The sequence below is a fragment of the Pseudophryne corroboree genome, chromosome 3, assembly GCF_028390025.1.
Source record: "Pseudophryne corroboree isolate aPseCor3 chromosome 3, aPseCor3.hap2, whole genome shotgun sequence".
NCBI classification, from domain to species: Eukaryota; Metazoa; Chordata; class Amphibia; order Anura; family Myobatrachidae; genus Pseudophryne; species Pseudophryne corroboree.
In genome coordinates, this window is record NC_086446.1 from 686,592,863 (window position 1) to 686,607,312 (window position 14,450).

Here is a 14,450-nt window from a genome sequence, read left to right on the forward strand (position 1 = left end):
TGGCTCCAACCGACCCAATGATGCCTGGCAGCAACGCCGCATCAATGGGCCGCCTTCTGTCAGGCGGCGTAGGTGCTACTCGCGCCCATCCTTTCATAGCCTTAAGCAGAATCCCACTTTTCGTCAAATCGGGAACCCCTTTAATTCTGCAGAAGAACGCAACGCCAGCCAAGTACCGGGACACCACCGCTCTAGACCTACCTGAAACATAAAGCTGCCAAATAAAAGAAAGCATCATCCGATGCCCGCTCTTACCTCGTTGCTTCCGTCCTCTAGCAAATTCTTCCCATTCGCTCCAGGCCTGCTTGTAAGCCTTAAGCGTGGATGGCGCGACCGAACGCAGTGCTAGACCTTCCAGTCCGGCTTGATGACCTGCCAGACATAACCGGGACAATGAAAACCTTGTTCCTGGGCCTCGGGAGCCAACCAGTAAAACCTCTCCCATTGCCCTCGCGATAGCGCGTCAGCGACCCCATTTTCTAGACCCGGTACGTGTTGTGCCCGAAACCACACATTCCTGCGCAGGCAAGTAAGCAGCAACTGCCCTAGCACCCGAAGCACTACCAGCGATTTTGCCCTCTGGTTGTTAATAGCGTGCACCACGCCCAGATTGTCGCATCTGAACAGGATGCTGCGATGCGCTAACCGCTCGCCCCAGATTTCCAGCGCAACCATGATGGGAAAGAGTTCCAGGAGCAGAAGGTCCTTAGTGAAACCCGCCTGGTGCCAGTCTGCTGGCCACGATGCCGCGCACCAAGATCCCTCAAGATAGCAACCAAAACCGGAGGCTCCTGCCGCGTCGGTGAAAAGCTGCAATCTGGCGCTGTCGACCGTTGGTGCCTGCCATATTCGCACACCGTTGAAATCCTCCAGGAACGAGGCCCAAACTGCCAGATCTCTTTTTATCTCAGCGGGCAAGCGTACAAAGTGGTGCGGCCTGGCACACCCCGCGGTCGCTCTTTCCAGCTTTCGGCAGAAAACCCTGCCCATCGGGATGACCCGACAAGCAAAGTTAAACATGCCCAGCAAGGATTGCGCCTGCCGCAGCTTAACCTTACGCGAACCCATGAATTGGCCAATGGCTTCGCGAAGCTTAGCCACTTTGTCCAAAGGAAGGCGACACTCGCCTGACACCGTGTCGATCTCGATTCCCAGAAATGACAGGCAAGAGATCGGTCCCTCCGTTTTGTCCTCGGCCACTGGCACTCCGAAATGACAAAACAATGCTCGTATACTGAAAAGCAGGTTGCCGCACCGCGGCGAACCCGCCGGCCCCGTACAAAGGAAATCATCGAGGTAGTGGGCAACCCCGTGCCCACCCGATGAAGACTCCACGCACCAATGCAGGAAGGTGCTAAAACGTTCAAAATACGAGCATGAAACGGAACACCCCATCGGCAAACATTTGTCAATGAAATATTCCGGTCCAATCCGGAAACCCATAAAACGGAATGAGTCCGGATGGAGGGGTAGCAACCTAAAAGCGGATTCGACGACAATCTTTGCCATGAGGGCCCCAGCGCCGTAGCTGCGGACCAAATTAAGCGCCTCGTCAAACGACTGATACACTACCGAGCAATGACCCGGAGGTATAGCGTCGTTGACCGAGGACCCCGCTGGGTAGGAAAGGTGTTGGATCAGTCGGAAGGACCCGGGTGTTTTCTTGGGTACCACCGGGGAGATGACGAGATCCGCCACTGGGGGTGTTGCAAACGGCCCCTCCATCCTGCCCAGCCTGACCTCCTTATCGACTTTTTCCCGCAACACTAAAGGCAAGGCCCGAGCAGACTGGAGGTTCCTCTGCGCCCGAACTGTAACATCGCTCGCAACAGGCAAGCGGAAACCAAAACTAAAACCTTCGTATAAAAACCTGGCATCCTCCTTATTCGGATACCAATCCAACCATTTACGCATAGCCTTTAACCTAATTGGAGCGCCCTCGCCGGGTGCCCCTCTCGAGTAGGATTGCTTAGAACGGGGACCCTGCCGAGTATTCTTGAAGCAGGAGGAGGCAGGGTGGGCACCCCCGCAATGGAGGCAAGCGTGACGGAACCGACACTGCTTGCCGTAGGAACATGCAGCGTTGTTAAACGCGAAACATAATCCTTTCGTTGCGGGCTGTTTCCCAGCCCGGACGGCCGACCTACCTGGCTTGGCCGACCCGCCGTCCGCGCCGGGCGCATGGGCGGACGGCCCAGCACGGTGTCCGTCCGCCCCTGCGCTCCGGGGCTCCTTGGCCTGCTGCGAGGCCCTGGTGACCCTAAGCCATACCTCCACGTCCTTGAAACCGAAGTCCATAACGTACAACCCGTCCTGCTTCTCTCTGAATTCCTCATCATACCTACGCCATTCGTTACCCGCCGACGTGCGTTGCATATCGTGTACGAGATGCAGGTACCGAATGACATTCATATGTTCGTCTGGCCTGTCTTCAAGGTAACAAGCCGCGAAAACCCAAAACCCCGCCAGCCAGTTATCAAACGTGCGGAACGCCTCGGCCCCTATGCCCTTCTTAGCGGTTGCTGCCTTGAACTCTTTTTTAGAGTCTTTAGTCAAGACGAAAACATCTACGTAGTCCCCCCTGCGAATCCTTCTGCTGCAGCTATCCCTAAGCCCCCGCATGACAGCGGTATATTCGCAGCGGACCACGCCCGGCAAGTCGCGTCGCTTCCTGGCCTTGCGAGATTCTTTGCTAAGCCGCCTTCGCCTCTTGCGCCTCTCCTGCTGCCCAGCCGCCTTCCTGGCGTATTTAGTCGCCCTTTTCTTCGCCTTCGTCGTGCTACTGACGTCGGACGCAGCCGAAGAAAGGGAGGAGGAGGAAGAAGAGGAAGAAGAGGATGAAGGGGACGAGCTGCGCGAACTCGAGGGCGTACTTGAAACCGACCCCGACTGCTCCGCCTCACCTGAAGCCGTAGATTGGTCAGATCCAGATTCATCAGGCGCGACGTACGTAACGTCCTCAGCTTCCGATTCCGGTTCCTCCGTATCCGCTTGAACAACTGCGGGCAGAAAAGGGGGAGAGGACCCAGACACAAACAGTGGCGTGCGCCTAGCCCGTCTAGGCGTGGGCGTGCCAGGTGAATGCACATTCTCGTCTCGCCGCGGCTGCTGCTGCAGCTGAGCCGCGGCCGCACCAAGCTCGCGGCACGCACGTGCTACCCTCTGTGCGGCTGAAACCGCACCGGCGCCCGATCCGCTCGGCATCCCCCCGGACCCACCATCGAGCTCCGGGGCCACTGCGAGCGGACCCAACGCCGCCACCACCGTGGCGAGGGCCGACGCGAACGCGCCTTGCGTTTCATTGTGACCCCGTGACGTTGGAACGTCGTCTGCTGGCTGTCGTGAGGGAGGAACGCGCCGAGTGGACCCGCCGCTGGGCATAGGAAGCCATGACCCATCCGCACCGCGGCCTGGTCGGCCCTGTGGGGAAGGGTCCGCAATGCCAGGGCACCTCACCCCGGAAATCCACCCCTCCATAATTCCTGTGCCGACCCGCCCAGGTCCCCTGGGAGTGCTGCCCGCCTCTCGCGCTGTCCCTTCACTGGGGCTAGCCTGCCGCCTGACTGAGCCAGCTCGCTCAGCCTGGTAGCCCCCGATCGGTGTGACTGTTGATGCCCGCGGTGCTGTGCCTTCAGCACCGCTGGGCAGATTCCCCCAAAAACCTGGTTGATCTCCACCAGGCCTGCTCCCCCCCCTCGCCCCGCCGGAAACTATCCGCAGCGAGGAGGGCTGAGGGGACACGGAGCGCTGCAGCGTCGCTGCGCGCACACGTGCGCGAGAGACGCCGCCGGAGCCGCGCGTGGGCGCGCGCGCACGCCGTGCGCGCGCCCCACCGCTTCCTGTCCGGGCGCCCCCCGCTGATATCTCAGCCTGTGCGCCCGACGATCCCGCGCTGGGCCCAGCGACGGGCCCGGGCCGGATCGCCTCTGACACCCGCCCAGCTCTCCCCCCCCGCGTGGGGCCTCTAAGCGGCCCCGGCAAGCGGGAGTGAGCGGGTGTCGTTGCAGCGGGTGCCGAGCGGCGCCCGGCGAGGCGCGCCAGCGTGCGCCCGCGGGTTCCTGCAGTCCCGACACCCCTGACCGACCCCGGAGGCGAGGGCTGTTGGTCGCCTCTCTCCGGGAGGTCAGTCCTCCGAACCGCCCCAGGCCGCCGACCGCGCTCGCCAGCCGATGCACCCGCGACCACAGGGTCGCCGGAGGAGCGCGTCCTGCGCCCCGGAACCCCTGCCCCTTGAGAAGCCCCAGGTGCAGTAACGGCCTCCTCAGCGCCGGACATCCCTGCCCCGGGACCGGCCTCGCCGGACTGGTACCGGGCTGGTGCACCCGCGGATCGGCGTGGGCGGCTGGAGGCCATACTATAATTAGGTAAACTTTAACAAGTGGAATAAACTTATAAGGGTGAAAAATCTGCCAGGCAGAACTCACCCAAGAAAATTCAGCAGGCAAAGAGACCTAAAATGGCCACTCCAGCCTATATATACCCTAACCCTCCCCCTTTCCTAAGGCTGTACTACCTCACAGCTAGGTCCACCCCTCACAGGATGTTTAACCCATTCCTCTCCTATGTAGTCAATTCTCTCTCCAAACAAAAGATACTATTGGAGTATTTTTCCATGGTGGGAGTGATTGGGAGCTTTGTTTATATTTGTTGGGGTGATGACGCTTCCTACCACTTATTACATGCTACAGATACACTGTTGAGGATCTTTCATACAGGAACGCTGACAAGTGTTCTGACTGTTATATTGTATAGACCACTTGCATTACACAGGCATTGCAGCTGTCTGTCTGGTCATTGATGCCTATTAAAGTCATTGATCTTAATCAAACAACTTGATACATTATAGGCCAATGGGTTGATGATACTGTACATTGTGTCCACAATATTTGTTGTAATAAAAAAAAATTGCAATTGCAGATTATACTGTACATATAACATATTATATGATCACAGTACTATTAGAATAGCATTATGGGTAAACTGGATAGAATAACAACCTCCCTCCTCTTGGAATGTGTGTGTGTGTGGTATCTTGTTTAACCAGAAGTGTAGGTGCAGACTGATTTGTGAATTAAAAATAATTGTTGCTTTAAATCTCATGCCTAAATCGCTGAGACATTGGCAAATTCTGCAACCAGCAGGTTTTTACATTTGGGTCGCTGTGTCAGAAATATATAGAGCGTATATACACTTTTATATAATGTAATTATTTCATAAGCATTTTCACGGCCTGCTGTGCTGTGTAAACGGGAAGCCGGGTCGATGCAACACGTTTCCCATTAAACTCTGTGTGGACGGGCGAAGCTTGGAGATCATGTGATCTCTAAGCGCTGCCCCCTCCGCGTCACCGGTGACGTCACCAACTCGGCAATATGCTGGGTAGGAAACAGCAGCGGCAAGGGGCCTGGGGTGGGTCGCAGCCGGGAAGCACCTGTGTCAGTCTCCCAGGTGCGACCTGCCTCAGTTTGTATAAAAGGGGTATTAATGGTTGCCGCTTTAAAAAAATGTCCGAGTTCGGCTGGCAACCCGCACCTCCGGACAACTCGGACAGCAATATATATTTTGAATATATTACATAATTTGAATCTTCAATTTCCCCTGGAGTTCCACATACTGTACATACTGTAGATACTATATATATGTTATTTAATTATATATTTCTTATATACGGTTTTACAGGTATTGCCTGATTTAACATGATTTTAAATCTGCATTTTGTATTTATTGGCTCCTTAATGTTACTCAGCAAGTACTTCACTGCATTGTCTTCTCCTTATCATACGTAGTCTGTTTATAGGGGGTCATTCCGAGTTGATAGCTAGCTAGCAGTTTTTAGCAGTCGTGCAAACGCTAAGCCGCCACCTTCTGGGAGTGTATTTTAGCTTAGCAGAAGTGCGAACGAAAGGATCGCAGAGCGGCTACAAAAAAAATTGTGCAGTTTAGAGTAGTTCCAGACCTACTCAGCGCTTGCGATCACTTCAGACTGTTCAGTTCCGGATTTGACGTCACAAACACACAAACACGCCCTGCGTTCTCCCAGCCACGCCTGCGTTTTTCCTGGCACGCCTGCGTTTTTCCGAACACTCCCTGAAAACGGTCAGTTGACACCCAGAATTGCACCTTTCCTGTCAATCACTCTGCGGTTGGCATTGAGACTGAAAAGCTTCGCTAGATCTTGTGTAAAAATACTTCGCCCGTTGTGAAAGTATGTTGCGTGTGCGCACTGTGTCGCATACGCATGCGCAGAAGTGCCGCTTTTTCACTTAATCGCTGCGCTGCGAACATTTTTAACTAGCGATCAATTCGGACTGACCCCCATAAAGCCTAATATAAAACCATCAATAGCCATCGCCAAAGGTTTTATGCAACCTCCTAAAACAGTACATTGCTTTTATACAGATGACAGCTGTGTTGTACAAGATTCTGTTTGCAAGGAAGAATAATGAAAACACAACTGAACTGAAGGCACAGTTTGCAGAGAAGTTCACAGAACTTGAAGAGGTAACAAGAATTTTATCATTTTTAAAAACAATTTCAGAATGGATGACTTGTGTACAGGGGCAGCTCTAGAGGTGGGGCTGCAGCTCAGTTCAAATTTCAAATAGGGCAACCACACTAACTGCCAGTGAGTCAATTTGAAATGGCAGTTGGTGTTGCTGCCCCATTTGAAATTTGAACTGACCTGTAGCCCCTCCTCTGGAGCCACCACTGCTTTTGTATATATTGTGTGGAGGCAGCAACTTTCAGGTCCGTACGATAGGCCTAATTCATGTTTGTACAAACATGCATATGCAGCTGCGATTTTTCAGGCTACGGACTTGGTAATCATTGCAAGTGAAGCTGCCTCCCAGAAAATAATAGAGGCGCTCACGGGAGCCATCACAAAATCCTCAGCAACTCTGTACACATACGCAGCACCGACACAGAAACGAGGAATATCGACTCTCAAGTGAGTCTATGGTCATGTAGACTGGCCACGACAGTACCAACACTGTTGCCATGTTTCTCTATGTACATGATCACATCTGAAAGCAGAAAATAGTTGCCTGCGTTTTTCCAATACTGCCCATTATTACCCCTCCCCCACTGGTCCCTTCCTGTCAACCACTCTGCATTTAAATCCTCACTGTGAGCGGCATCACAAAACCTACCTTGGCGCATGCGCAGTCTACCGATAAATACTCACTTGCGTGAACATCGGCACTGTATACAAATCAGAATCAGGCCCTATTTACCAATATTAGTGCGAATCTTGCTACATTATGCCTTGGTGATGCCTTAGTTCTATGTGAATTAATAAGCTAAATTGTTATAAGCATTGCTTTCTCCCCCATCTGGGTGTACTGCATGCCTTCAGCATGTGAACAATTAATGTAATGTAGGGGTCTATTGAAAAAAATGTTTTCACCAGAGAAATAGCATTTGCTGGAGAGGCTTTACAAGACCACCTTTGACTCAAAATTCAATGCACAAAAGGTGCACCAGATTGCTAAATAGTGGCGCAACTAAAATCTATACTGCTGTGAGCGCAAGGTCTACAAAAATAGACCCATAGCTATGGACAAATTGCTAAGCTGTTTATTATGATTGTGTTATGGGCACACACAGTGATTAATATTTTTTATTAAACTAAGTGATGTTTAAATGGGACATGTACCCATGAGAATTTCGTGGAACTGTATTTTCTGCTATATTTTTGTAGGGCTAAAATACAGTAGGTAGATGAAGAGCTAATATATATGGTATCATCATTATCAGAGCCCCCCGTCCCTGTGTGTGTGTACAATGATACATGCCGGCGCTAGTTAATTTCTTATTGCCGTGAATAGTGGTGATAAGAAATTATAATTATTGGGTCAAAAACCCAATAATTAGAAAAATGGACCTCTAAGGATTAGGGCGATACTAACTATAAAACTCCATTATGCCCCTTCATATTGGTGAATCTTTCTTACCTTTTCTTATCATTCATTGGACCCACACAAACTATGGGCTACTGAGCATGTCCAAGTCATTCTATACTGAATCAGGGCTGGACTGGCCATCTGGCACTTCTGGCAAATGCCAGAGAGGCCGATGGTCGCATGGGCCAGTCTGGGCCCCCCATACAGAGCGTGGGGCTGGCCGAGCAACACATGCTCCCTGTCATGATCCAGGCTACTTCAAGTAGGAATAGCCCTGTTAATATCAATGTATGTGATATCAAGATATCTGATTGCTGTATCAATGTATTTTATATTGAGAAATATGTCTGTGGATGGAACCTGGGGCGAGAGTTAATTGCCTTGTAGTGTTTACTCAGACACATCAGGGGTCCAGAAATAGTAAACAATTCAAAGCTTGTGCTATGTGGAAAGGTGGCAAGCTTCAATGCTCTTCCTGAGCTTATCTCATACTTGCCTACTTTTGAAAACTACTTTCAGGGAGATTATAGTTAGAATGCGCCGAGTGAAGCGCGGTGCGCAGCTGAGGGGGAGTGTCATGCTCCACATGTCTAGCTCCACCTATGGACATATCTATTGGCAACTAGGAATTTCTCGTAGAGTGCAGAAAGACTATTTTCAAAAAGATTAGAAATAAGACAAGGCTTCAGCTAACTGCGGCAGAACTACAAGTCCCAGAAAGTCAGAGCAGTCACCATATACATATTGGGGTTCTTAATGGTACCAAGAGTTGCATAACCACTAGATGCTGGCTCCTCTGTATATAGGCATCAGACTATTCAATTACATGTGTCAGTCACTCAGCCATCTATCTAGATGTTCTGCAACAGGTCTCCACTGAGTATGAGGGGCAAAAGGTGTGCATCTAAAAGGGGCACAATCCAGAAACCTTTAGGCAATAAATTAATATTTAATAAAGGAACCCATATATTATGTCATTAGAACAAAGAAGTAAAATAAAAAAATTAAAATTTGTCGAACAATATTGCATACGAGATTCATAGGAGAAAATACAGTATTTGACCATTCACATCAGTCCCTGCCGCAGCGGAGCTCACAATCTACATTCCCTACCACTTGTTACCACACACACCTGCACCAGTGGAGCTTACAATGTATATTACCAAACACATGTACACACACACATACATTCATGCTAGGGTTCATTTTGTTGGGAGCCAATTAACCTACCAGTATATTTTGGGTTGTTGGAGGAAACCGGAGAACCTGGAGGAAACCCACGCAAGTACAGGGAGAATATACAAACTCCACACAGTTAGGGCCATGGCGAAAATCAAACCGATGATCTCAGCTCTGTGCGGCAATATTGCTAACCATTATGCTGTCTGTGCTACAGTATTACAAGTGCATTATCTAAAACAATAGTAGGAATCAATAATAATAAATATTAACTGCACATACAAATATCAGCGCTTATTAAAAAGATATGTACCTTTATTAATTTAAAAAATATTTTTCAATAATAATTAATAACAAAACTCATCGTACGTGCCGGTCAGTCCTGCAAAGCATATAATAAAGTGCAATTTTAATTCCAAGCCGTATTATTAATGGTTAGTACGCAAGCTTTTCCAATTCAACTGATTAGTTAGTCTCTTGACTTTTTATAATTAGAACGAGTTAGCAGAGCAGTGATTAGTGTCACTATTAGTGGCTGACTATTTGCAACAGCCGTCAGAGGTAGTGTTAGTGATTAGTACAGCATGCTGTTTCTAGTATTTTGGTTTGAAAACAGTAACAGTGATCCTCACTGATATATAGATGAAAAAACCTGCTTAATCCTTTAGTCCCATGTAATGGTGTCTCCCGGCTCCTGGTGCTTTAATTATCCCATTGTAGGTGCCATATCTGGAGCGTCCAAACAGAGGTGAAGGTGCTTGCAGGAAGTTGGAAATTCAGACTGGTACCGGACGAGTGGTGATATCCTCTTACACGTTTCTCCGCCTTTAGCAAGTTCAGCGGCTTCCTCAGAGAAGTGAGGAAGCCGCTGAACTTGCTAAAGGCGGAGAAACGCGTAAGAGGATATCACCACTCGTCCGGTACCGGTCTGAATTTCCAACTTCCTGCAAGCACCTTCACCTCTGTTTGGACGCTCCAGATATGGCACCTACAATGGGATAATTAAAGCACCAGGAGCCGGGAGACACCATTACATGGGACTAAAGGATTAAGCAGGTTTTTTCATCTATATATCAGTGAGGATCACTGTTACTGTTTTCAAACCAAAATACTAGAAACAGCATGCTGTACTAATCACTAACACTACCTCTGACGGCTGTTGCAAATAGTCAGCCACTAATAGTGACACTAATCACTGCTCTGCTAACTCGTTCTAATTATAAAAAGTCAAGAGACTAACTAATCAGTTGAATTGGAAAAGCTTGAGTACTAACCATTAATAATACGGCTTGGAATTAAAATTGCACTTTATTATATGCTTTGATGAGTTTTGTTATTAATTATTATTGAAAAATATTTTTTAAATTAATAAAGGTACATATCTTTTTAATAAGCGCTGATATTTGTGTGTGCAGTTTGTGTTTTGAGGGTAGAGTACTCTCCCTTGGTAACAGCTGCTATTAATTAGTGTGTTCCTTTATGGTAATTTATGTGCACCTCCTATACCTAGCAAGTAGCGCCAAGACATGTTTTTTGTTTAAATAATACATATTAATATAAGGTATTAAGTGCTTTGAATGGCCTCTGAGCAGGGGTGGGCAATTATTTCAGCTCGGGGCCGTTTGGCAGGTTTTGAAGTATGGAGGGCAGTGCATGGTGAACCGGACCTGACCGCCTGGACAGTCACGCGTGTGTGTGTGTACAACTACAATATATGTTATTCCCAGATATAAATGCATGCTCCCTATAAAAGTGATCAAACAAGATACTGTACAACCCCCTGCCCCTTTAGCAGTACCAGTTTAGAATAGATTGCAGCTCTTTCCCCTATATAACTGAGGCAGTTAAATTAGGCTGAAAGGTGTATAAACTGGGTATACTGTATGACTGGGGATGAAGCTGTTGTGCAGTAAACTGAACCCTATATGGAGTAAATAGGACTGCAAGTAGTGCAAATGAGGCTGCTTTGGGCTTTATGCATTGGCTGTGTTTTATACAGTATGCATAGGGTGTACTTTTTTGCTATACAAAGCAACATAAGTGAACTTTATCACCAAGCATGTATATTTATTTTTTAATTCTGCTATGAGTGGCACACCTTATGCAGCCTTTGTTCTGTATCTCAAATGTATATTTCCTTAATACTGTGTGCCCCACACTGCCTGGCCCTCCATCATGCATGTTTTCAATTTTGCTTGCATGCTACTGTACCTGTCCCCGCTCCTGCAGTGCTGAGCACTGCTGGATCAAGATCTCTCTTTTATCAGGAGCTGAATCCCCTGCTCCGGACCTTCTGTCTCAGGACTGCTACTGCCGGAGGGTGGCTCCGCCCCCTGTGCACTGAGCTCAGCTCCCAAGCAGCAAGGGCTGTCTCCTCGCCTGCAGTTTACTTCTGTCAGCCAGCAACAGTAGAGAACAGCGCAGGGGCTGCATCAAACGGGCTGGACCCAAATGCACAGTATTTTGCCCACCTGCCTTAACCATGGGGTCTTGTGTAAACACACCGGCTACATTTTGATGCTGAAAGTGGATGTGATGGGGCACCTCAGTTCTCTCCGAAGACTGGTTGTACTGCAGCTCAACCTCCGGGGGTGTCACTTAGCAGTGTAGTGGGATCGTTCCGGAGGGAACAGGACACAGAGATCAGTTGCTGGGCTAGCTCCTCTCATCTGCTTCCTGGTCATATGGTGCCGTGACAGGAGTCAGTAGGGGAAGCAGTGAGCTCGGGTTTACAGCTAGTGCAAGTGTGAGGTCCTGGGGCATGTGACATACTCTCGTCATGCCCCTCCCCCGTCACTGCCCGACGAGACAGTGGGAAATCCGTGGGGTTTGTTAAATTGTCCGTGGCAGCGGGAGACGCCACTTAAAATCGGGACTCTCCTGCAGAATGCGGGAGGGTAGGTAACTATGGCTTATCTGTATATTGTGGCAATTTACATTGCAAAGGAACAGCATTTCAGAGGCCAGGGTCAGGCATGGCTTGTGTCATTTCAAACAAGTTGTTCCTTCCCCAACAGGGGGTGCATCCTTATGGGTTAGCAAAGACGTTTTGGCTACAACAGGTGATAAATGTCCCCTTAGCCAGTTGTAAAAACTGACCCAGTATAATGGCTAAGCCTGCTTCATACCTTCAAACAAAATGAGATGGGTAATTAAATAATCCCTGCTCATTTGACCAAGAGGGCCGGAACCAACTCTTTAAGTATCAAACAAACAATTGAAAGATAAGGCCATCCACCCCTGTTAGTATAGATAAGAGACCCCACAGTATAAGCTAAGAACCATTCACACTGGCTTTGGAAGGGTTAAACAAACTCTCCAGAGGGAGGTGAGCCAGTGAGTGCAGCCTGAGTTTTAAATATGAGGAACACAGGCTGGAAGGTGTTCATTCTGCATGAGGCTATCAAAGGATACAGATGTTCCAATAAGTCAATCAAGGATAGGCCTCAATACGCAAGCCTAACTTCAGGTGAAGCTGAGTTTATTCCTATTTTTTTTATTTTATTTGAAATTGTATTTACGTGTATGACTATTTACAACTATTATATTCTTGTAACTTTTTTTTCTGTAACACTAAGCTTTGAAGTTTATACTTGGATTAAAAAAATTCTTAATTTTATTTCCGTTACCTGTGTTTTTTAAACCCAAAGCCTCGACCAAGGTCAGCTTACCTACCTTTTTACGTATTAATAACTTTGTGTGCGGGTGAGAGCAGAAGTTCACCCCGGGCGTGGTCCCTCAAAGTTGCTTAGCCTGGCAGAAGCAGCAACTGGTACTCCTGCTGGTGGCAGTTTACCGCTTGGATTTACCACATGCTGAGGAAATTAGTAAAGGTGTCACGGGGCAGCGTTCTCAGATTGGTATATCTGGAGGATCGCAGCGCGGAGAATCGTGACACTCCCGGCTGTCTGCTTGGCGGCGCTTTTGCCCTCCCTCTGCCTCAACCACAGCTGGTATAAGGATAGATGGGGCATGCTGCGAGGCCAGGCCCCCCCAACTTGTGGCACGCCAATGGCCGCACCCCTCCTTTTTGCACATGCACAGTGACATGTCCAGGCTGCTTCACAGCCCCAGTACATCTCTATACTGAAGTATGCAAATAGACTGTATTGTTTAACACTCTGACACTTTTTGCTATAATGTAGTTATTGTTCATTGTTAATATTGTTGTATTGCTAACACTGATTTTTTTGCTTAAACATCTTTGTATTATTTAATGGTTACCTACTGTAAAGTATGAAAACCCAACTTCTGTATCTGATATCTTTCTTCTCAGCGGTTTGCTCAGCTGAAGACCCCTTACTTCAGTGGGAAATCTGTGTCTATGATTGATTACATGATCTGGACCTGGTTTGAGCGGTTCAACATTTTTGATGTTAAAGAGTAAGTGGACATATAATCATATAATCTTTCTAATTATCACAGCTGGTTTTTAATTATTTGCATTTTCTCAATTCACGGTGTAATAAGATGTACTGTATAGGTTGTGTACCAAGCCTGTTTTTACTTAAGTCATGCAGAAACGCTATGCACCAACCCGGGTTTGTCAATAAAAAGAAAGTGGCTGCCTTAAATCTTGCGTCACCCCCAATAAAAACATTTGCATATTTGCAAATTCTTACCCTATTTGCTCCCTTTGTTTTTAATATGAAGCCTTCAAATCTCTTGCCTATAACATGCTAATTAATTAATTAATGATTGCCTGTTTTCCTATAGCAAACCTAGAACAAGTACAGATCTTAACACTATCAATCACACACAAAAAAATATATTAATGAAAAAAACAAAACACTTCCATATTTCTTGCTCTGCTTTGATCATACTTATCTCATGGGTCAGTAAATCAAACCAAAATAGTGGCAATCACTGCAAATTACTTTTTTAATTTCCTTTCCTCTGTAGATACTTGGAGAAGACCCCACACATCAATGCCTGGATCAATCTCATGTTGCAGGACCCAGCCGTGAAGGCGACATTTACTGAACCAGATGTTCTCACAGCCTTCTTCAACCTCTACTCTCAGGATAACTTGGAAGCTGTTGATTATGGCCTTGATTCATTTTATAAAAAAATATGATCAATATACTTTCCTGCCGTTTTGTATCAGAATACTTTAAATGCAATAAAGTTTTAAAGCCATCCACAGCGCATATTTGCTGAAGGGTGTAATGTAATGCAGTGGTTCTCTACCTCGGTCCGCAAGTACTCCCAACAGTTCATGTTTTCCAGGTCTCCTCGCAGGATTGCAAGTGAAATAACTTGCTCCACCTGTGGGTCATTTATAATGTGTCAGTGAGTAATGAATACACCTGTTCAACTGCTAGGTGACCTGGAAAACATGAACTGTTAGGGCTACTTGAGGACTGA

The 14,450-nt window shown here is 47.9% G+C and overlaps 1 protein-coding gene across 1 annotated transcript in view; it reads left to right on the forward strand.

Moving 5' to 3' along the window:
• Nucleotides 1–14,172, forward strand: part of LOC135056606 (glutathione S-transferase omega-1-like) — a 29,400-nt gene extending 15,228 nt beyond the window's left edge. Inside the window, exons 5-8 of the mRNA XM_063962005.1 lie at nt 4,581–4,615; nt 6,400–6,501; nt 13,360–13,466; nt 13,986–14,172. Coding sequence (XP_063818075.1) covers nt 4,581–4,615; nt 6,400–6,501; nt 13,360–13,466; nt 13,986–14,160 — 419 coding nt within the window. The 3' untranslated portion in view covers nt 14,161–14,172. The remainder of the gene's footprint in view (nt 1–4,580; nt 4,616–6,399; nt 6,502–13,359; nt 13,467–13,985) is intronic.
• Nucleotides 14,173–14,450: the final 278 nt, after the last annotated feature.